General features: G+C 39.1%; 1 protein-coding gene across 1 annotated transcript in view; it reads right to left on the bottom strand.

The window, feature by feature from the left end:
- LOC129681809 (solute carrier family 22 member 27-like) overlaps positions 1-19,530 on the bottom strand; it is a 46,096-nt gene extending 26,566 nt beyond the window's left edge. Inside the window, 4 exon segments of the mRNA XM_055613983.1 lie at positions 6,890-7,050; positions 7,132-7,295; positions 17,905-18,010; positions 19,123-19,530. Coding sequence (XP_055469958.1) covers positions 6,890-7,050; positions 7,132-7,295; positions 17,905-18,010; positions 19,123-19,530 — 839 coding nt within the window.
- Between the last annotated feature and the right edge of the window lie 460 nt (positions 19,531-19,990).

Below are 19,990 nucleotides of genomic sequence, written 5' to 3'. Positions count from 1 at the left end.
TACCCCCCCAGCTGAAGTCACACGCTGAAGAATATTTACATGGAACATAAATATCTTCACATCCTATGCCCATTTGGAGAGATCTAGCCACATACTTCTTCCCTACATGTCTTTCTCACCAATTTTCCAATCATGTTACTTCCAAGTTCCTGACCATCCAGCTAATCTACTGGCTACAGCCAATGAATCAGTAAACAATTGCACATATGGCTATTTCTACTTCCAAACAAACTGTAATACCATGTGTTCTGCCTAACATTTTCTCTACTGTGAAGATTTCTTTCACAAGTGTCTTTTGGTGGTTGTAGTGCCATAGCTGTCCACTTCTGGGTGGTGCCTATATAACACACAAAACCATTAGATAACAGGTCCTGGTCTTCTTTTTGATAGTCATCCAATCTTAGGGAACACCCCATGAGGGTATAGGTACATGCTTGGTAGCAGAGAGCGTTGGAACAGAAGTAGAAACCATAGGCATTTAGGTGACTTCTTTGCTTAACTTGCTTGTGCCTTCAGGATCTGCTTGAGCCCGATCATGTAGATACCACTTTCATTTGATAACAGATTGATGCTGTGCATGACCTGCATTATGACTTATTGGGTCCAATAACATGATGGGAAGTTCAGGTCACATGGTAACTTGATGGACCAAAGTCGAACATTTAATTTCCACTAAGGCCCAATAGCAGTCCAAGAGCTGTCTTTTAAAAGAAAAATAGTCGCCTGCAGATTATAGTAGAGCCATGCTCCAAAATCTCAAAGCTCTATTCTGTTATTCACCTATAGGGGCCTCCAAAGGCTTCAAACAAGATCCCTATCTGCCACTGACACTTCAATTATAATTGCGTCTGCTGGATTACATGGTTCAAATGTTAGAGCAACCTGCACAGCAGTCTGGACCTACTGAAGAGCCTTTTCTGTTCCAGGTCCCACTCAAAGCTTGCAGCTTTCTGAATCAATCAGTGTATCATTCCTCACACCTAAGTGAGGAATGTACTGTCTCCAGAATACAAATAGACCTACTAAATGCTGTGTTTCTTTCTTGGTGGTGGGAGGGGCCAGGTACAATAACTTATCCTTTATCTCAGAAAGGATATCTCTTCATGTCCCACATCACTGGACTTCTATGGATTTCACTGTAGTAAAAGACCTTTGAATTGTGGGTGGATTTATTTCCTGTTCTCTGATGTGCATATGGGTTATCAATGATTTCAAAGTAGTTGCTACCTCCTGCTCTCTTCATCATTAGGACTCTACTGTTAAGCTGAAGTCTATCATTTCCACATAATTTCTGAGCTTGGTCTATTATGACAGACTCCCCTTTTTAGTGGGGTTCTCTCTTCACCTGATCTGAGGAACCCCACATCCTGTCAGGAGTTTCACAAAGCCCTCAGGGAACATTACAGGCCCAACCCTTTCCTGTTAAGAAACCTGCTCAGCAAGCACCTAGGGATTCCTGGAGATACCCATCCTATGCTAATAAGATGTATTGGTGTCTTGGCTTTCAACCAGTGGCCTTTAACTTTACTTGGAGATTATCCCCCACCCATAGAATAAATAAGTACTGTGTTTTCCTTCTTGTGATAGGACTGAGCTACTGAATGTAAATGAGGTATTGTACCATTGCATGTAAATCAAGTATCCCTAGCATCTCTAGTCCCACTGAATCAAACACATTCACCCTCAAAACCTCTCCCATTGCCCAAGGTTTATAAATCCCTGATTTCACATGCTGCTTGATAAAAATAAACATGCTACTTGATTATCATAAGCTTTCCACCATGACTGCCTGAGACTCCATTTATTCTGGGGTAGGGAGGGCTCCCTTCCTTCCTGAAGATTTGACCCTGAACTCCTGGGACTTGGCTGTTTGCCAGGCCAGCTGGAGCATGCCTGACCATTGCCACAAGCTTGGTGCTGACCTCTGGTCAAGCACCTGCTGGACCTGTACCCACCTTCTGGCCCCCCAGGCCTTCACCTGCCATCCAGCCCACTGAGCTGACCAGCCATGGGCTTTCACCTACACCTCTGCCACTAATACAGCAGCTTTACCAAAGGGCTGTAACACTGTGGTATCATCATGTGATTTTGTGAACACTTGAGTTTCCACTGCCATCTGGTACCAGCAATCTCACTTTGAAAAAGCTAATTGTAACACTCAGTGAAAAACTCACTTCCACCTCTCCCAGTGAAACTGAGAGCTTCACCTAGCACAGGAGCCTCCCCCCTGTGCACACTCTAGCCACTCTTAAGAGAAATGGAACCTTTGACCTCAGGTTTTCTCTATTCTTCCTCTGGAAGCTGACAGCCACATCCCAGACTACCACTGGATAGAGAACAACATTAGTCTAGTCATCAATAATGTCATCAATATAACTCATCAATATAATGTTTTGTGGAAGCAACAGATGATTGAGATCCCTTCTTACTAAGTTATGATACAGGGCAGGAAAGTTAATATATACTTAAGGTAAAACTTTAAAGGTATACTGCTGGCCTTAGCAGATGAAAGCAAATTGCTTCTGGTGGTCCTGCCGGACAGGTACTGAGAAAAATGAATTTGCTTGTGTACCAAGATATGTGTTAATTTGTTCAAGTAAGGACACTATGTCTGGTAAAGCAGCTGCAATAAGAGTTACAACCTGATTAAGTTTTCTAGAGTCAACTGTCATTCTCACAATCCATCTGTCTTCTGCACTGTCAGATAGGAAAGTTACAGGGAAATGTGGCAGGAACCACCATCCCTGCATCTTTCAAGTCATTGATGGTGACACTAATTTCTGCAGTTTCTACAGGGATGCTATACTGTTTTGATTCAATATTTTTTTTGGTGAGGGAGCTCTAAAGGCTTCCATTTAGCCTTTCCAACAATAATAGGCCTCACTCCACAGGTCAGAAAACCAATGTGAGAATTCTGCTAACTTCAAAATATATCTGTCCCAATATACATTCTGCAACTAGAAAAATAACCACAGGATGATTTGGGGGACCTACTGTACTTCCTGTGAGTCACACTTCAGCATAAACTCCATTAATCACTTGGCCTCTATAAAAACCCTATTTAATTGAGGACCACAGTGTTTCTTTGGATCTACCTGAATCAGCCATCAATTCAGAACTAGTACCCAACATACCCCTAAAAGTCTGATTGCTTCCTTTCCCCCAGTGTATATTACCACACACATATATACTTCTTGGTAAGGACTGGAGTAAGATTAACCGGAAAAAATAGTTTTTTTAAATCAATATCCTTCCTGAGAAAACATGAACACCTCTTTATTCAAGAGGTTCTGGGACTACAAGATAGCTCAAGTCTGAAAATTGGTTCATAGGCTGAAATTTCCTTTTGCCATGATCCAATGTACCCTTTCTTTTTCCACTTATACAGATCTAACAAAAGTTCAGTAGGCTTTTTATCTATTTCATGTCTGCAAATGCTTTGATTGATTAACCAGTACCAATGATCTATATCAGTCATACCACTATAAAATTTACTTTGTCTATGCTGATCACTATAAGTTAGACGATTGTGAACATTGTTCCGTCTATGCTATCCATTACAATAACTTAATCACCTTGTCTTTGCTAATTCAATACTGCCACCACCTGGCCTCTGCCACCTCAGGAGCTCAGTTAAACCCATTGCATTTAATTCATATAATTGAGCAGCAGCATCTCCAGCCCTAAAGTCTGACACAAGAAAAAGGGAAACAATAAAATGCTTCAAATGTACTGGATTCCCTCTTGCCATTTTCTATCTTACAAGGTTAGTGGAGGGTATTTCTTCTGGGCCTTACCAATGTGGAGGATTAGGTTTTATACAGCATAACCACTTTATCATTGCCATTCTCCTGAGCCTTCAAATCCCTTCATCAACACTAAGCCAAAAGACACATGTCTCCAACTTCTTTTCAGTGGGCCATTGTTTTACAAATACTTCATCTAACAATTCAAAGAAACTTTTCACCCCTTTTTTTAAAAAACAGTGTAAGCTTCCATACTAAGCCTAGTACCTTCACTCAGAGAACCCATATCAATAACCTCAGACTGATCTAGTTTTATGTTTCTTCCACTATTATCCTACACCATTAAAATCTATTCCCACACATATTTCCCAGACTTCTTGAATGAATAAGCAAACTCATTAAGCTCCTTAGTATTGTAGTGAATTTCCTCATGAGCTACACTTTCTACCATTCTTTTAAGAGCCTGCTTATGTTTAAGTTTCATTACAGGTCTAGAGGCAAATAGTGGTGGGTCTGAAACTTCAAGTCAATGCAGAAAAAAATTGAAGAAGATATTAGAAGATGGAAAGATCTCCCATGCTCATGGACCAGTAGGATTAACATAGTGAAAATGGCCATCCTTCCAAAAGCAATCTACAGGTTCAATGTAATTCCCATCAAAATACTAACACAATTATTTACAGATATCAGAAGAACAATTCTCAACTTCCTATGGAGAAACAAAAACTCCAGAATAACTAAAACCATTCTGTACAATAAAAGAACTTCTGGAGATATCTCCATCTCTGATCTAAGTTGTACTGTAGAACAACAGTAATAGGAACAGCATGTTACTGGCATAGAAACAGAATGGTGGATCAATGGAATTGAATCAAAGCCCCAGAAATAAATGCACACACCTACAGACACCTGATTTTTAACAAAGATGCCAAAACTATACAATGGAAAAAAAGATAGCATCTTCAAAAAATGGTGCTGGTCTAACTGGATGTCTACATGTTGAAAATGCAAACAGACCCATATCTGTCACCCTGAATGAAATTAAAGTCCAAGTGAATCAAAGTTCTCAACATAAAACCAGACACACTAAATCTATTGAAAAAAAAAAGTGAGGAAGAGCCTCGAACTCACTGACACAGGAGACGATTTCCTGAACAGAACACAAACAGCACAAGCTCTAAGATCTACAATTAATAAATGGGACCTCGTGAAACTGAAAGGCTTCTGTAAAGCAAAGGACACTGTCAACAGAACAAAATGACAGCCTACAGACTGGGAAAGATCTTCACCAACCCTACATCTGATAGAGGGCTAATATCCAGAATATATAAAGAACTCAAGAAATCAGACACCAACAAGCCAAATAATCCAGTTTAAAAATAGGGTACAGAATAAACAGAGAAGTCTAAATAGAGGAATATCAAATGGTGGAGAAACACTTAAAGAAATGCTCAACATCCTCAGTCATCAGGAAAAGTTCTTAGCTTTGATATGGTCCTCCCACACATCTCCACCCCAATATATAGGATCCATTCTTTACTAATCATTGCCCTCACTTTAACTATCAATACCCTCTGAGGCTAGGACTTGAATTTTTATTGTGATTCAGCCAACCTCATAATGAGGCCTTCAGTTTTATTTTCTTTAACTCAAGCTCTGTGGCTGCTGGAGAGAAGATTCTCTTACATGGCACTCTTGGAAACCTTTACACTGTTTATGTGCATCTGGAGCCTGTCAATTTAATCACTAAGTTCTTTGTTGTCCTTCACCATATTCTGAAGTTGGTTAATTTTATCATATAGCTCATTACTAGCTTTTATCAGTTTATTCAGAGATGCTAAGAGCAACCAACCAACACCATCATTTCCTTATTTTGACCCAAACTGTCAGATGTTCATATGAAAGTCACCAAATGCATTGCCACTCATAATTGGTGAATCAGGATAATCAAATGCATTTAGCTGTTTAAGTTTGTAATGTAGTTCACACCATGGGCTTTCAGTACTCTCTGAGCTACCAGGAAAGGGAGAAGCTAAAGTAGCTGAAGGTGCTGGTGAATTGAAAAACCCATTCCAGCTATTTAAAGGATTCATCCTTATACTTCTGTTTCTCAAGAACCACTTCTGGTACTAAAATATCTATAACCTGGGTTTTTTAGAGCCACATAACTTATGGAAAGAATCAATCTCTAGAGAGAGATAAGGAAATGGGGGTGACTTACAGGCTGCAGTCCAGCTAATTCAACAACGAACAACTAGCTGTGCCAAGAATCTAGCAGTTGTTCAGTCCAACAAGGCTAGTCTTCTGTATATTCTGGAATCCCAAAGAAGTAGTCTTCACTGACAGTGAAGAAGTAGATGTGCTAGCAAGGTGAGGGCAAGCAGGCAAGAGGAAAAAAGCTTCCTTCTTCCATGCCCTTATATAGGTGTCTATCAGAAGGTGTGGCCCGGACTAAAGATGTGTCTTCCTGCTTCAAGATCCAAATAAAGGCTCGTGTCTTCTTACCTCAAAGGTAAGGACTAGAAGTGGATTCACATACTTCAAACCAACAAAAATAATATTTCACAGGTGTACCTTCCATTTATGGATTATAGTTCATTATAGAGCTAGTCAAGTTGACAACCAAGAATAGCCATCACACAAAGCAGAAAGACCAAGAACATTCAGGTTTCATTTATTTCTACTCTCCTTTTGTTTTTTTCCTTCCAAAGGAAATTAAACTTTTCATAATGATGCTTAACTCCTGAATATTATACTTTTTTCTACTAGTATAATATATCCAATATTTTCAATATATTTTCTTTAAAATTATTTGTCTATTTGTAACATAAATTTAATGAGAGGTTATACATTTTGTCTGGTTAATAGGCAAAATACAGAATTCACAGTTACACATTACTTTTGTATAAAGAGTGAATTCTCTTCAATATGCTACTATCTCTTGCTACACTTATGTTTGGTTTTATAAAACTATTTAACATTTAATTTAATTTTAGGCTGAATTCAGTATTCTTGACAGTGCAGCTTGTTATTATATCACATATGTACAAAGAGGAGTGCACATTATCAGGTATAGACCAAGGAGAAATGTGTTTCTTATATACTCATTCCAGGTTCATTATCTTCACAGAATTCCATAACACAGAGGAGGAAAGAGGAAGAAGAATTTTGGTACAGTCATTGCCAGTTGAAGGTGGTGCCAGTTTGGAAATGTAAAAGCCAGGCCTGCCAATATTATGTGTCCAATAGCACCAGCACATGATAACAGCAGTGCCACCATGGCTAGGAATTTAGGGCTTGTCCACTGAAAGAGAAAAAGGTATATTGACTTAAGAAAGATTTCCAGGGTCAAAACCAAAATTTGAACAAGGTCCTATTTCAAAACCTTTAACTTACTGACCAAGGAACTATTTGCTAATACACCATCAACAGACAGTCCTGAGAGGAATCCAATTGAGCAGTAGATGAGAAAGGTGAGAGCAAATTCTGCACAGGTCTCATTGAAGGCCATTTGCAGTAAAGTACATGTGAAAATGAACTTCTTCCCAAGTTACATGAAACATCAAGATGGATATAATTACAAATAATAAATAATTAGAAATAACCAAGAATGTGTAAGCTCAAAAGATCTTTTTCCTTTTTCATAAATCAATATACATAGTGAAACAAGGCTTCTTGTTGATTTCTCACAGGCAATTTTATTAATTTGTGCCATATAAGTTGGTACTACATTAGAATTACAATATATCATAAATATCCACAACAAATCATATATTTAGCATATTTATTACTGACTTGTTTTATTGATATGACAAAATACCCATTAAAACCTACTTAAGGGGTAAAATACTTATTTCGGTAGAGAGTGTCAGCAGATACAGTTCATCACAATGAAGAAAGCATGGTAGACCGCAGTATGGTGCCGTGAGCATGTCAGAGATGAGTCATTTAGAGGCTGAACAAATAAACGGAAATCATAACAGACCCCGAATAGGTATTTCCTTTAATATACAATCAAACAACTCAATTCTGCCAGTCAAACTCTGCTGTCAAATGTTTCATGTCCTCCCAAAACACCTCCAAAGCTAAAGGACAAAGGATTCAAACACATGAACCTTTGCTGGGCAGGTGAGCGTAGTACAAAACACATATGGTTCTTCTAACAGTAGGTACCTGAACAAGCACTTGCAAATTGAGTGATGAATGGAACACAACTAAAGTAATATCACAGGAATATTTGATCTGCACCTCCATTAAAACCTCTTTTGTTAAATTTGGATTTATTGGCCTTGAAATTCTTGTTCCACTTTCCAGTACAGGTTATGAGACAGCCATGATTCAGGCCAAGGGGCTTTTGGAAAGTTTTGAGGAAAGAAATAAGCAACACTGACCAGGAAGAAACAGTAAGGAAGAGGTGTTTAACATAAGAAAACAAAATTCAAGGGGGACAAAAAGATGGCGGTGCCAGGAGAACACTGCGTCGAGGACAGGACAACATTTCCCATTCAGCGACCAAGAGGCTGAACTCTGGGCCCTAAAACAACAGTGATCATGTTTCCCAGGTGAGAGGAAACTCCCACGGCGTGGGAATCAGTCGGATCCACTCTCAGGTCCCCCAGCCAGAACCGGGAAAAGATCCCAGGTCCCACAGGCACTAGGTCCCCAGACCAGAGCCACACGCCTGCCTGTCCTTATCACCTTCCCAGGCTGAACGGTGGGCACAAAAACACCAGAGACTGAGAGTCCCTGTCGCAAGAGAACTCCACAGGGAAGGAAGGAAATGATACTGACTTGGGTCACACAGGCTTTCCCTGGAAAAAGCCTCGCAGACCAGAGGGTGTGCACTGCCAGCACTGAACTGGGCTCCAGGCACAGGCTCAGACAGCTGCTGCGCATCAGCTCTCCAGCTGTGTGCCCCAGGGCAACAGAGACTGGGAGTCACTGTCAGGAGAAATCCCCACAGGGAATGAAGCAAAGGGGACAGACTTAGGCCACCCAGTATATCCCTGGAATAGGTCCTGCAGACCAGCCCAACCCAGGGACCTGCTGTGCACCAGATAGCCTGCTGTTACGAGGAGAGCAGTACCAACCTGCCACAGATTACTGCTTAGGTACTGGGACATAGAGCCCCAACCTCAGACCTACAATAGCCTGGAACCCCTGAGATCAAGCCCCAGATACTGCTCCAAGGGGCAACCAGTTATCCCTAACTTAACTGACTAAACCACAAGACACACAGGTTACAGCAGCAGATAACTAAATCTACAGCAAGAAACCCAGAAGCAGGGCAGCTATCTTCAGGACTTCCCCAAGTGAGAGGAGAACCCTCTCCACTAACAAGGACTAACAGTTACCACTCACATCTCTATCCCTGAGGTGAGCAGCGGCAAATCCTGAAAAACACCAGCAATACAGTGACTATACCCAAAAAGCTAAGAAGGCTTCCTTCAGGAAAAACCATCTTCCTGCCAAGGGGATTCTCTCCACCACAAGAAGCCCAGGAACCACCAGAAACTAACCCCAAACACCTAAGATAGTCCAATGAGTAGAGGCCAGCATAAAAGCTCAACCAACAAAAGACAGAACAATATGGCATCTCCAAAACTCAGTTATCCAGGGGCAAGTAAACCTGGACACCCCAGCATAACTGAAATCCAAGAAAATGACCTAACAACTATGCTCATGAAGAGGATAACAGAGGAAACAAATAAAATACTTAAGATCTGGAGGAAGATAAACTCAAACAGATTATGGCCATCCATAAAGAAATAGAGGAAGTTGCAGCCAAACAGTTTGTGGCCTTTAGAGAAGAAATGCTTAAATCACTGAATGAAATAAAAGAAACAGAGGATTGTTCAAACAAACAGCTGAAAGAATTGATGGAAAAACAGGAAAATACAGTCAGACAGGTGAAGGAAATCAACAAAACGATTCAAGATCTGAACATAGAATTGGAAAAATTAAAGAAAACACAAATGGAGAAAATAGTGGAGAGAAAGAACTTAGGGAAGAAAACAGGAACAACAGAGGTTAGCATAACCAATAGACTACAAGAGATGGAAGAAAGAATCTCAGGTGTGGAAGATACAATGGAAGAAATAGATGTATCTGTCACAGAAAATGTTAAATCTAAAAAATTCCTGACACAGACCGTCCAAGAAATTCAAGACCACATAAAAAGACAAAACCTAAGAATAATAGGAATAGAGGAAAAAGAAGATTCACTGCTCTAAGGCCCAGAAAATATTTTCAACAAAATCATTGAAGAAAATTTCCCCAACTTAAAAGAGAGGCCAATAAGAATACAAGAGGCCTACAGAACACCCAATAAATTAGACCAGAAAAGAAAATCCTCCCGCCACATAATAATCAAAACAGTAAGTATACAGAACAAAGAAAAAATACTAAAAGCTGCAAGGGAAAAAGGCCAAGTAACATATAACGGCAAACCCATTAGAATCAAACCTGACTTTTCAACAGACTAAGCCAGGAGGGCCTGGACGGATATCATGCAGACCCTAAGAGAACACAGATGTCAGCACAGGCTACTATACCCCACAAAACTCTCAGTCCTCATAGACGGAGAAAACAAGATATTCAATGACAAAAACAAATTTCAACAATGCCTACACACAAATCCAGCATTACAGAAGACACTAGAAAATACAACCCAAGAAAACTAACTACTTTCAAGGAAAAACAGGAAATAATTAACCTCACTACAGTAAAACAAAAAACAACCAAGCACACAACCTTATGACCGCAACCAACATCAAAATCAAAGGATCTAACAGCCATTGGTCATTAATCTCTCTCAACATCAATGGACTCAACTCTCCAATAAAAAGACACAGACTAAAAGACTGGATGTCTAAACAAAACCCAGTAATGTGTTGCATACAAGAAACACACCTAAGTCACAAAGATAGACATTACCTGAGTGTAAGGGTTGGAAGACGGTTTTCCAAGCAAATAGACCCAAGAAGCAAGCAGGAGTAGCCATTCTAATATCTGATAAAATAGACTTTCAACCAAAATTAATCAAAAGAGATGGGGAAGGACACTTCATACTCATCAAGGGAAAATTCCACCAGGAAGACATCACAATCCTGAACATTTATGCCCCAAATACAAGGGCACCCACATTTGTAAAAGAAACATTGATAACACTTGAACCACATATAGATCCCCACACATTAATAGTGAGAGACGTCAACACCCCACTCTCAACAAAGGACAGGTCAAGAAAACAGAAATTAAACAAAGAAACAATGTCTCTGACAGAGGTCATGAATCAAATGGACCTAACAGACATTTACAGAACCTTACACCCAAACACAAAAGAATTTACCTTCTTCTCAGCACCTCATGGAACCTTCTCCAAAATAGACCACATAATGGTCACAAAGCAAGCCTCAACAGATACAAGAATTTTGAAATAATCCCTTGTTTCCTGTCTGATCACCATGGAATAAAGCTGGACCTCAACAACAACAGAGATAGCAAAAATCTTACACACACATGGAAACTGAACAACTTGCTACTAAATGACAGCTGGGTCAGGGAGGAAATAAAGAAAGAAATTAAAGTCTTCCTAGAATTCAATGAAAATGAAGACACAACATACCCAAACTTGTGGGACACAATGAAGGCAGTGCTAAGAGGAAAGTTCATAGCACTAAGTGCCTTGAAAAAGAAATTCGAAACATCTCATGCAAGCAACTTAATGGCTCACTTAAAAGCCCTAGAAAAAGAAGAACAGACACACCAAAAAGGAGTAGACGGCTGGAAATAATCAAACTCAGGGCTGAAATCAATCAATTAGAAACAAAGAAAACAATTCAAAGAATCAATGAAACCAAGAGCTGGTTCTTTGAAAAAAAAATCAACAAAATAGACAAAGCCTTAGCCAAGCTAACTAAAAGGCAGAGAGACACCATCCAAATCAACAAAATCAGAAATGAAAAGAAGGACATAACTACAGACACTGAGGAAATCCAAACAATCATTAGGACTTACTTCAAAAGTCTATATGCCACAAAATTTGAAAATCTAAATGAAATGGAAAATTTTCTTGATTGATTCAACTTATCAAAGCTGAATCAGGACCAGGTAAATCAATTAAATAGTTGTATATCCCCCAAGGAAATAGAAGTGGTCATCAAAAGTCTCCCATCCAAAAAGAAAGCCAAGGACCACATGGTTTCAGCGCATAATTCTACCAGACCTTCAAAGAAGAGCTAACTCCAGTTCTCTTCAAACTATTCTACAAAATAGAAACAGAAGGAACATTACCAAACTCACTCTATGAAGCCACAGTCACCTTGGTACCTAAACCTCACAAAGACCCAACAAAGAAAGAGAATTTCAGGCCAATTTCCCTTATGAACATTGATGAAAAAATACTCAACAAATTACTTGCAAACCAAATACAAGAACACATCAAAGATATCATCCAATATGACCAAGTAGGCTTCATCCCAGGTATGCAGGGGTGGTTCAATATACGGAAATCCATTAATGTGATCCACCATATTAACAAACTGAAAGAAAAAAACAACATGATAATCTCCCTAGATGCTGAAAAAGCATTTGACAAAATCCAACATCCATTCATGTTTAAAGTACTGGAGAGATCAGGGATACAATGCACATATCTAAACATAGTAAAGGCGATATACAGCAAACCTATAGCCAACATCAAACTGAATGGAGAGAAACTTAAAGCAATCCCACTGAAATCAGGGACAAGACAAGATTGCCCACTCTCTCCATATCTCTTCAACATAGTTCTGGAAGTCTTTGCTAGAGCAATAAGACAGTTGAAGTAGATCAAGGGGATACAAAATGGAAAGGAAGAAGTCAAATTATCACTGTTTGCAGATGATATGATAGTATAGGTGAGTGATCCCAAAAACTATACGAGGGAACTCCTACAACTGATAAACACCTTCAGCAAAGTGGCCAGATACAAAATTAACTCAAAAAATCAGAAGCCCTCCTGTATACCAAAGACAAAAGGGCTAAGAAAGAAATCAGGGAAACAACACCCTTCACAATAGCCACAAATGACATAAAGTACCTTGGTGTAACCCTAACCAAGCAAGTCAAAGACTTGTATGAAAAAAAATTTCAAGTCTCTGAAGAAACAATTAGAAGAAGATATAGGAAGATGGAAAGATCTCCCATGCTCATGGCTTGGCAGGATTAACATAGTAAAAATTGCCATTTTAAAAAAGCAATCTACAGATTCAATGCAATTTCCATCAAATTACCAACACAATTCTTTACAGACCTGGAAAGAAAAATTCTCACCTTCATATGGAATAACAAGACACCCAGAATTACTAAAACAATCATCTAAAATAAAAGATCTTCTGGAGGTATATCCATCCATGATCTTAAGTTGTACTATAGAGCAACAGTAATAAAAACTGCATGGTACTGGCATAGAAACAGAATGGTGGATCAGTGGAACCTAACAGAGGACCCAGAAATAAACCCACACACTTATGGACACCTGATCTTTGACAAAGATACGAAAACCATACAATGGAAAAAAGATAGCATCTTCAACAAATGGTGCTGGTCCAACTGGATGTCTACATGTAGAAAAATGCAAATAGATCCATACTTATCACCCTGCACAAAACTGAAGTCCAGTGGATCAAAGACCTCAACATAAAACCAGACACATTAAATAGGCTAGAAAAAAAGGGGGGAATACCCTATAACTCATTGGTACAGGAGAAAACTTCCTGAACAGAACACCAACAGCACAGGCTCTAAGAGCAACAATCAATAAATGGGACCTCATGAAATTGAAAAGCTTCTGTAAAGCAAAGGACACCGTCCTCAAAACAAAGCGACTGCCTACAGATTGGGAAAAAATCTTCACCAACCCTTTTTCTGACAGAAGACTCATATCCAGTATATATAAAGAACTAAAGAAGCTGAAAAGCAACAAACCAAGTAATCCAATTAAAAAATGGGGAACAGAGCTAAACAGAGAATTCTCAATAGAGGAATATCGAATGGCAGAGATGCACTTAAAGAAATGTTCAACCTCATTAGCCATTAGGGAAATGCAAATAAAAACAACCCTGAGATTTCACCTTACACCCATCAGAATGGCCAAGATCAAAACCTCAAGTGACAACACATGCTGGAGAGGTTGTGGAGAAAGGGGAACCCTTCTCCACTGCTGGTGGGAATGTAAACTTGTACAGCCCCTCTGAAAATCAATTTGGTGCTTTCTCAGACAACTAGGAATAGTGTTTCCTCAAGATCCAGCCATACCACTCCTAGGCATATATCCAAAAGAGGCTCAAGTACACAATGAGGACATTTGCTCAACCATGTTTGTAGCAGCTTTATTTGTAATAGACAGAAGCTGGAAACAACCCAGATGCCCCTCAACTGAAGAATGGATGCAGAAATTGTGGTGCATGTATACAATGGAGTATTACTCAGCAATGAAAAATAAGGAAATCATGAAATTTGCAGGTAAATGGTGGGACCTGGAAAGGATCATTCTGAGTGAGTTGTCCCAGAAGCACAAAGACACACACAGTATATACTCACTCATATAGATAGGCAACTTAGGATAAACCCACTAAAATCTGTATATCTAAAGAAACTAAGCAAGAGAGAGGACCCTAACTAAAACGCTCAATCCCCATCCTGAAAGGCAAAGAGGATGGGCATCAGAAGAAAAAGAAAAAAGAAAACAACCTAGAAACCTGCTACAGAGGGCCTCTGAAAGCCAGAAAAAGAAAACAAGAAACAAACTAGGAACCTGCCACAGAGGGCCTCTGAAAGCCTCTGCCCTTCAGACCATCAAAGCAAATGCTGAGCCTGATGGCCAACTGTCGGGCAGAGTGAATGGAATTTTATGTAAGAAGTGGGAAATAGTAAGAGCTGGAGAGGACAGGAACTCCACAAGGAGAGCAACAGAACAAGAAAATTTGAACACAGGGAACTTCCCAGAGACTCATACTCCAACCAAGGACTATTCATGGAGATAATCTAGAACCCCTGCACAGATGTAGCCCATGGCAGTTCAGTGTCCAAGTGGGTTACATAGTAATGGGAAGAGGAACTGCCTCTGACATAATCTGATTGGCCTGCCCTTTGATCACCTCCCCCTGAGGGGGGAGCAGCCTTACCAGCCCACAGAAAAGGACAATGCAGCCACTTTTGATGAGAACTGAAAGACTAAGATCAGAAAGAAGGAGAGGATGACCTCCCCTATCAGTGGACTTGGGGAGGGGTATGCATGCAGAAAGGGGAGGGAGGGTGGGATCGGGAGGGCAGGAAGGAGGGGCTTATGGGGGGATACATAATGAATAAAGTGTAATTAATAAAAGTTAAATAAAAAATAAAAAAATAACCATAAAAATAAATAAATAAATTTTAAAAAAAGAAAACAAAATTCTAAGTTTCCCAAACTACTAGAAACATAATCTATTCTACTATCTTGAAAAGGTCATTTGTCCAAAATTTGTAGGCACATCAATGTTAACATATGACAGAATTGCTGACAGCTGAACTGATGTATGACTTGCAACTCTCAACAGCTTATTCACATTATAACATGAATAATACACTCCATCTCATGAGTACTTATACGACATGCATGTTTTATTTAAATATCGGTCTCAATTTAGATTGCAGAAGAATGTACAAATAAATGGTCTGTTAAATAAAATGATTAAATGGCAATTGTTGTAAAGCTTGGCCAGCTTAAATATTACAGAATTGTATAAAATAAATTCCAGATATTCTCATAGGAAAAGTCATATAGAAGACTGGCAAATGTAGTGATGCCTTAGATGATAAGGCATCTTTGATGGTAGCTGAAGAGCCTGAACATAACAGACTCCATTTTGTCACTGGCCCCCATCTTATACATCACCTAAAACTTGCCCCAGCTTCAGAAAAAACATGTTTATACTTGCAGAAAACTACAGCATACCTGAGAATGACCACACAATGTGCCAAGCCTGAAACCAGCCAATTAGAAAACAGGTCAAAATATCCATTATCATTGTGGTTACTAAAACAGTTACCTGTTGTCCTTTGCTTTTGCATATGACTTCTGACTCCTGGTATGGCTAATGGTCTTTTGGAGTCTCCCAAACCGGGCACAACATAGCCTAATTGTCTCTTTCCAAAAGGAGACTCACTAAAGTGTAGAAGTTCTGGAATTCAGTTTTTATTTGTTCGTGTAGACTGCTTCTAATTGATTTCATTGTTGAATTTTACTACTTTGTGACTTCTATGACTTTATGAATCTGTTCTTTTAAATAGCATTCTTTGTTTTATGTTGTCACTGATGTCTGTTTCATTACATCACACTATCAAAAGTTTTAGCACACATTTGAAGATTGTCATTAAGTGTACTTCCTCCCCTCCCATTTTTGAATATTGACATTTTCTGTGGCAAAGAAGAAAGTAATATTGTTCCATAACAGTGTTGTGTTACCCTACTCTTGAAAGATGTTAACAAATGTCTACTTGTCTCAGCTAGGGTACTGAAAGAGACCAAAGTACAAATACCACAAAAGTCCAACTTGGTGAAAGAATGAGTTTTATGGGATTAATGTTAGGGATATGGGTGAAGAGGTCCTTAAAGAAGTGACTCAAACACAGCTGCATCACCCCAACACATCAAACATGGGTGATAGGTCATGAAACCCAGAAACATGAAGTGCCCTGCATAGCTGTCAGGTAGCTCAACAGGTTGGCAGCTGTCCTTTGCTGGTAACTGTTGATCTGAGCCTTTTCCTAGTAACTGTTTCTTCCAGGAAGTTCAGCTGATCTGAGCTTTTCTTCTGAGCAGAACAGTTTGTCAGAGAGTGTCTCTAAGAAGTGGTTACCACTTATATATGCACAGGAAAGGAGGAGCCTACTGAATCGAGCCAATTTCAGGAATTTCTTAAAGATATTGGTTTATTTATCTTCTGAGCTTCCTTGCAGGATGGAATGTTTTGCCTCCCCTAGAATATCCCATTGCTTCAGTTCCCTATAAATAGCCTGTCTTAAAATATGTGATTGGTTCATCGCTGCTTCAACCTCCTATGTTTTTTAAAAAAAGTGTCCCTATAAGAGGGATGAAAAATGTAGCAAGTTCATCTACAGAAATTGTCCTCTATTTAAAGAAAAATATTTTCAGGTACAAGATGCAAATTCTTTTTTAATTTTTTATTAATTATTTATTGCAATTTATTCACCTAGTACAGTGGCTGTGATCTCCTCTCTTATCTCCTCCTAATCCCTCCTTCCCTCTTCTTCTCCTATGCCCCTCCCTTAGTCCACCGATAGGGGAGGTCCTCCTCCCTCTCTCTGACCCTAGCTTGTCAGCTACCACCAGGACTGGCTGCATTGTCTTCCTCTGTGGCCTAGCAAGGCTCCCCCCCCCCCAGGGGAGGTGATCACAGAGCAGGCCACTGAATGCATGCCAGAGACAGCCCCTGCTATGCTTACTAGAAAACCTACTTGGAGACTGAGTCTATGGGCTACATCTGGGCAGTGGTTTCACACCCTTTCCATGCATGGTTCTTGCTTGGGGTATCAGTCTCTGCAGGGTCCCCAGGGCCCACAGGGTGCAAATTCTTATCCCACAAATTATGGCTCCATTTATTATTGGCTACTTATATAATGTAGAATATGTAACTACCAGAAAGATTCTGCATTAGCAGAATCAAGCATAGAAGTGACAGTTATAACTCTGTAATACATCCCCAATGACACATTGTTGTGTGTTTCACAGGCATCCAAAGGCATTTTCCTCATCATGATTAAGCCACAAAAAATATAACTTTTTACTTGGCAACACATCTACTCAGTTCAATGTCTATGAAAAAGGGAGCAAAGTGTTATTGACCAAGGACAAAACTGTTTGTTAAAGAATATATAAATATGGTGAAATTAATGGTGTGAAATCTTTTGGCCTTGATCCCAAGTTAACTCTTAATCTATATAGAAACTGTCTTGTGGACCCTCCTGACTCCCTCTTGAGTATCTGTTCATAGATCATTTGGTTTGAGTGCATTACTAGAACACTATAATCTGCAATCAATATTTTATTTCAAAACACTCACAGATGATGAAAGTACATGTAAAGAGGATGAAAGTGCTTTAAAAACAGACACTCACCTGTCTGTCGGACTGCCACTTATTAAACTTCCTATAAATTAGCCAAACATGAATAAAACTCTGATGACAGAAATCAGTGCCTGAGATCCGCACACTAGGCCCCACTAGAAAAGAAGAAAGGCAACAAAGCAGAGATTATAGCTACTCCATGCTGTTAGCTCAAATAATTCAGCAAAACCTTCACCCTATATCTCGATGTCCTTCTTCAGCATTCCCTTTCAATATAATATGATTTGTGCTATCAGGTAAACATATGTCTCTCCAAGAATCTTTATCTAACTCTATAGCTTATGTCAATGACTTGTAAAACAAGCTAGAAGTTCTCAAATTTGGTCATAAAATGTAATCATTAAAGATTTTTAAAGAATGTTTTAAACATACACATCAATGTCTAAACACTCATATTATTCCACTAGGTATAGAGCCTAGGAATGATATCTCTCTCTCTCTCTCTCTCTCTCTCTCTCTCTCTCTCTTTCTCTCCATCCCTCCCTTCTTCCTTTCTTTGTTTCCTTCCTTTCTTCTTTCCTTCCTTCCTTTCCTACTTTTGCTAAAAGTGCGTATTTAATCAAGTGAGACCAGTGTTCCAACAATTGGCAATACTATAGCCTATAATATAGGTAAACCATGATGACCTTTTTTAGCAATGCTGAGACTGAATCCTGAGTCACACCCAAAATAGATAAGCACTCTACCACTGAGCAGTAGCCTTAGATGGAATTGTGGTTTTGTACAATTACCAAGTTATTTCACATTTTAAATCAAGGATGAATAATGCTTCCTTGTCATAATACTTCTAAGAAGGCACATAAGTATTTGCTTAAAATCAATTAGTAATGGGGTTGGAGAGATAGCTCAGCATGAGAGCACTTACTGCTGCTGGGAAGAACCCGAGTTCAGTTCTCAGCATATACCCAGTGGCACACAACATCTGTAATTCCAGTTCCATGGGATCCAACAACCTCTTTTTACTTCTTTGTGCACCAAGCACACATGTGATACACATACGTCTATTCTAGAAGACACTCATAAATAATTTAATTCATAAGCTAGGTCATTCTTAGTATAAAATACTGAACAATGAAAAATATGTTTCACGCTTAATATAAATGTAATCCATGTTGGCTAAAAGGTAAAGGCTGATAAATAAATTAATAACTATTATTTGTGCTATTAGTAAAATTCCATCATGAATTCATGTTGGGGAATGACTTACCTCAGTCACAGTGGTTGAGAGGAAGGTGCTTCTGTTATGCACCCAGCCATCCACACAGGGCTCTGTATCTGGCTCTGTTACACCAGAGAAGGTACCGTTCAGATGAAGGAGATGCCACTGCAGTTGGACAAAAAGACGACACTTATCCACTTTCAGGTTGGAGTCCAAGGGGATGGAGATCCTTAAGAGGTCATCTTGACTCAGGAATTCAGTGTCATTGTCTAGAACAGTATCATTGTCAAGAATGGAGACCCAGCAGTGATGACTAGGAATACCAGCAGTAAAATTCTCCAAATAAGTATGAGGGAGCACAATGCAATTGAAGATTGACAAAAAAAAAAAAATCATCTGAATGATCTGGAATTTTCCCAGGCTGCCAACTTGATTCAGGAGGTCTTGAAAGGCCATCGAGGCTGAATGACTACCTCCAATGGAATGTAAAAAATACTATTAGTACAAAGGATTTAAAAAGTAATATTTCACAAAGACAACCCTAAATAGTGTTGACCCTGAGCTGTTCTTAATGTGTCCCTCTCCACTTCTGCATTGTGGACATAGAACTATTATCCTTTAGCTATTTAATGGTAAGCTTCTACTTTTAAAGTCACAAAGGATTCTACTAGTTTTCTTTCTGCATTTACAATGGTTAAACATTTATTTTTTAAAGGAATTTTGCTTACACAATGGTCAAATATGGACACTGATCTCAGCAAGTCTCAGAAAATAAGAAGAGTAAACCTATTACATTTTATGCACTGCAGAATATGCAGCTTACAGGACTCCAAAGTGAACCATTTTAATTTTTATCCTATGTGTTGTGTTTAATATTAAATTTGCTTAAAAGAGTTAGAAAAATAATTAAAAATAA

This window comes from Psammomys obesus, unplaced genomic scaffold (genome assembly GCF_907164565.1).
Source record: "Psammomys obesus unplaced genomic scaffold, mPsaObe1.curated_primary_1811, whole genome shotgun sequence".
Taxonomy (NCBI): domain Eukaryota; kingdom Metazoa; phylum Chordata; class Mammalia; order Rodentia; family Muridae; genus Psammomys; species Psammomys obesus.
The sequence above is the reverse complement of the archived record's forward strand: the minus strand, read 5'-3'. Positions and strand labels throughout refer to the sequence as shown.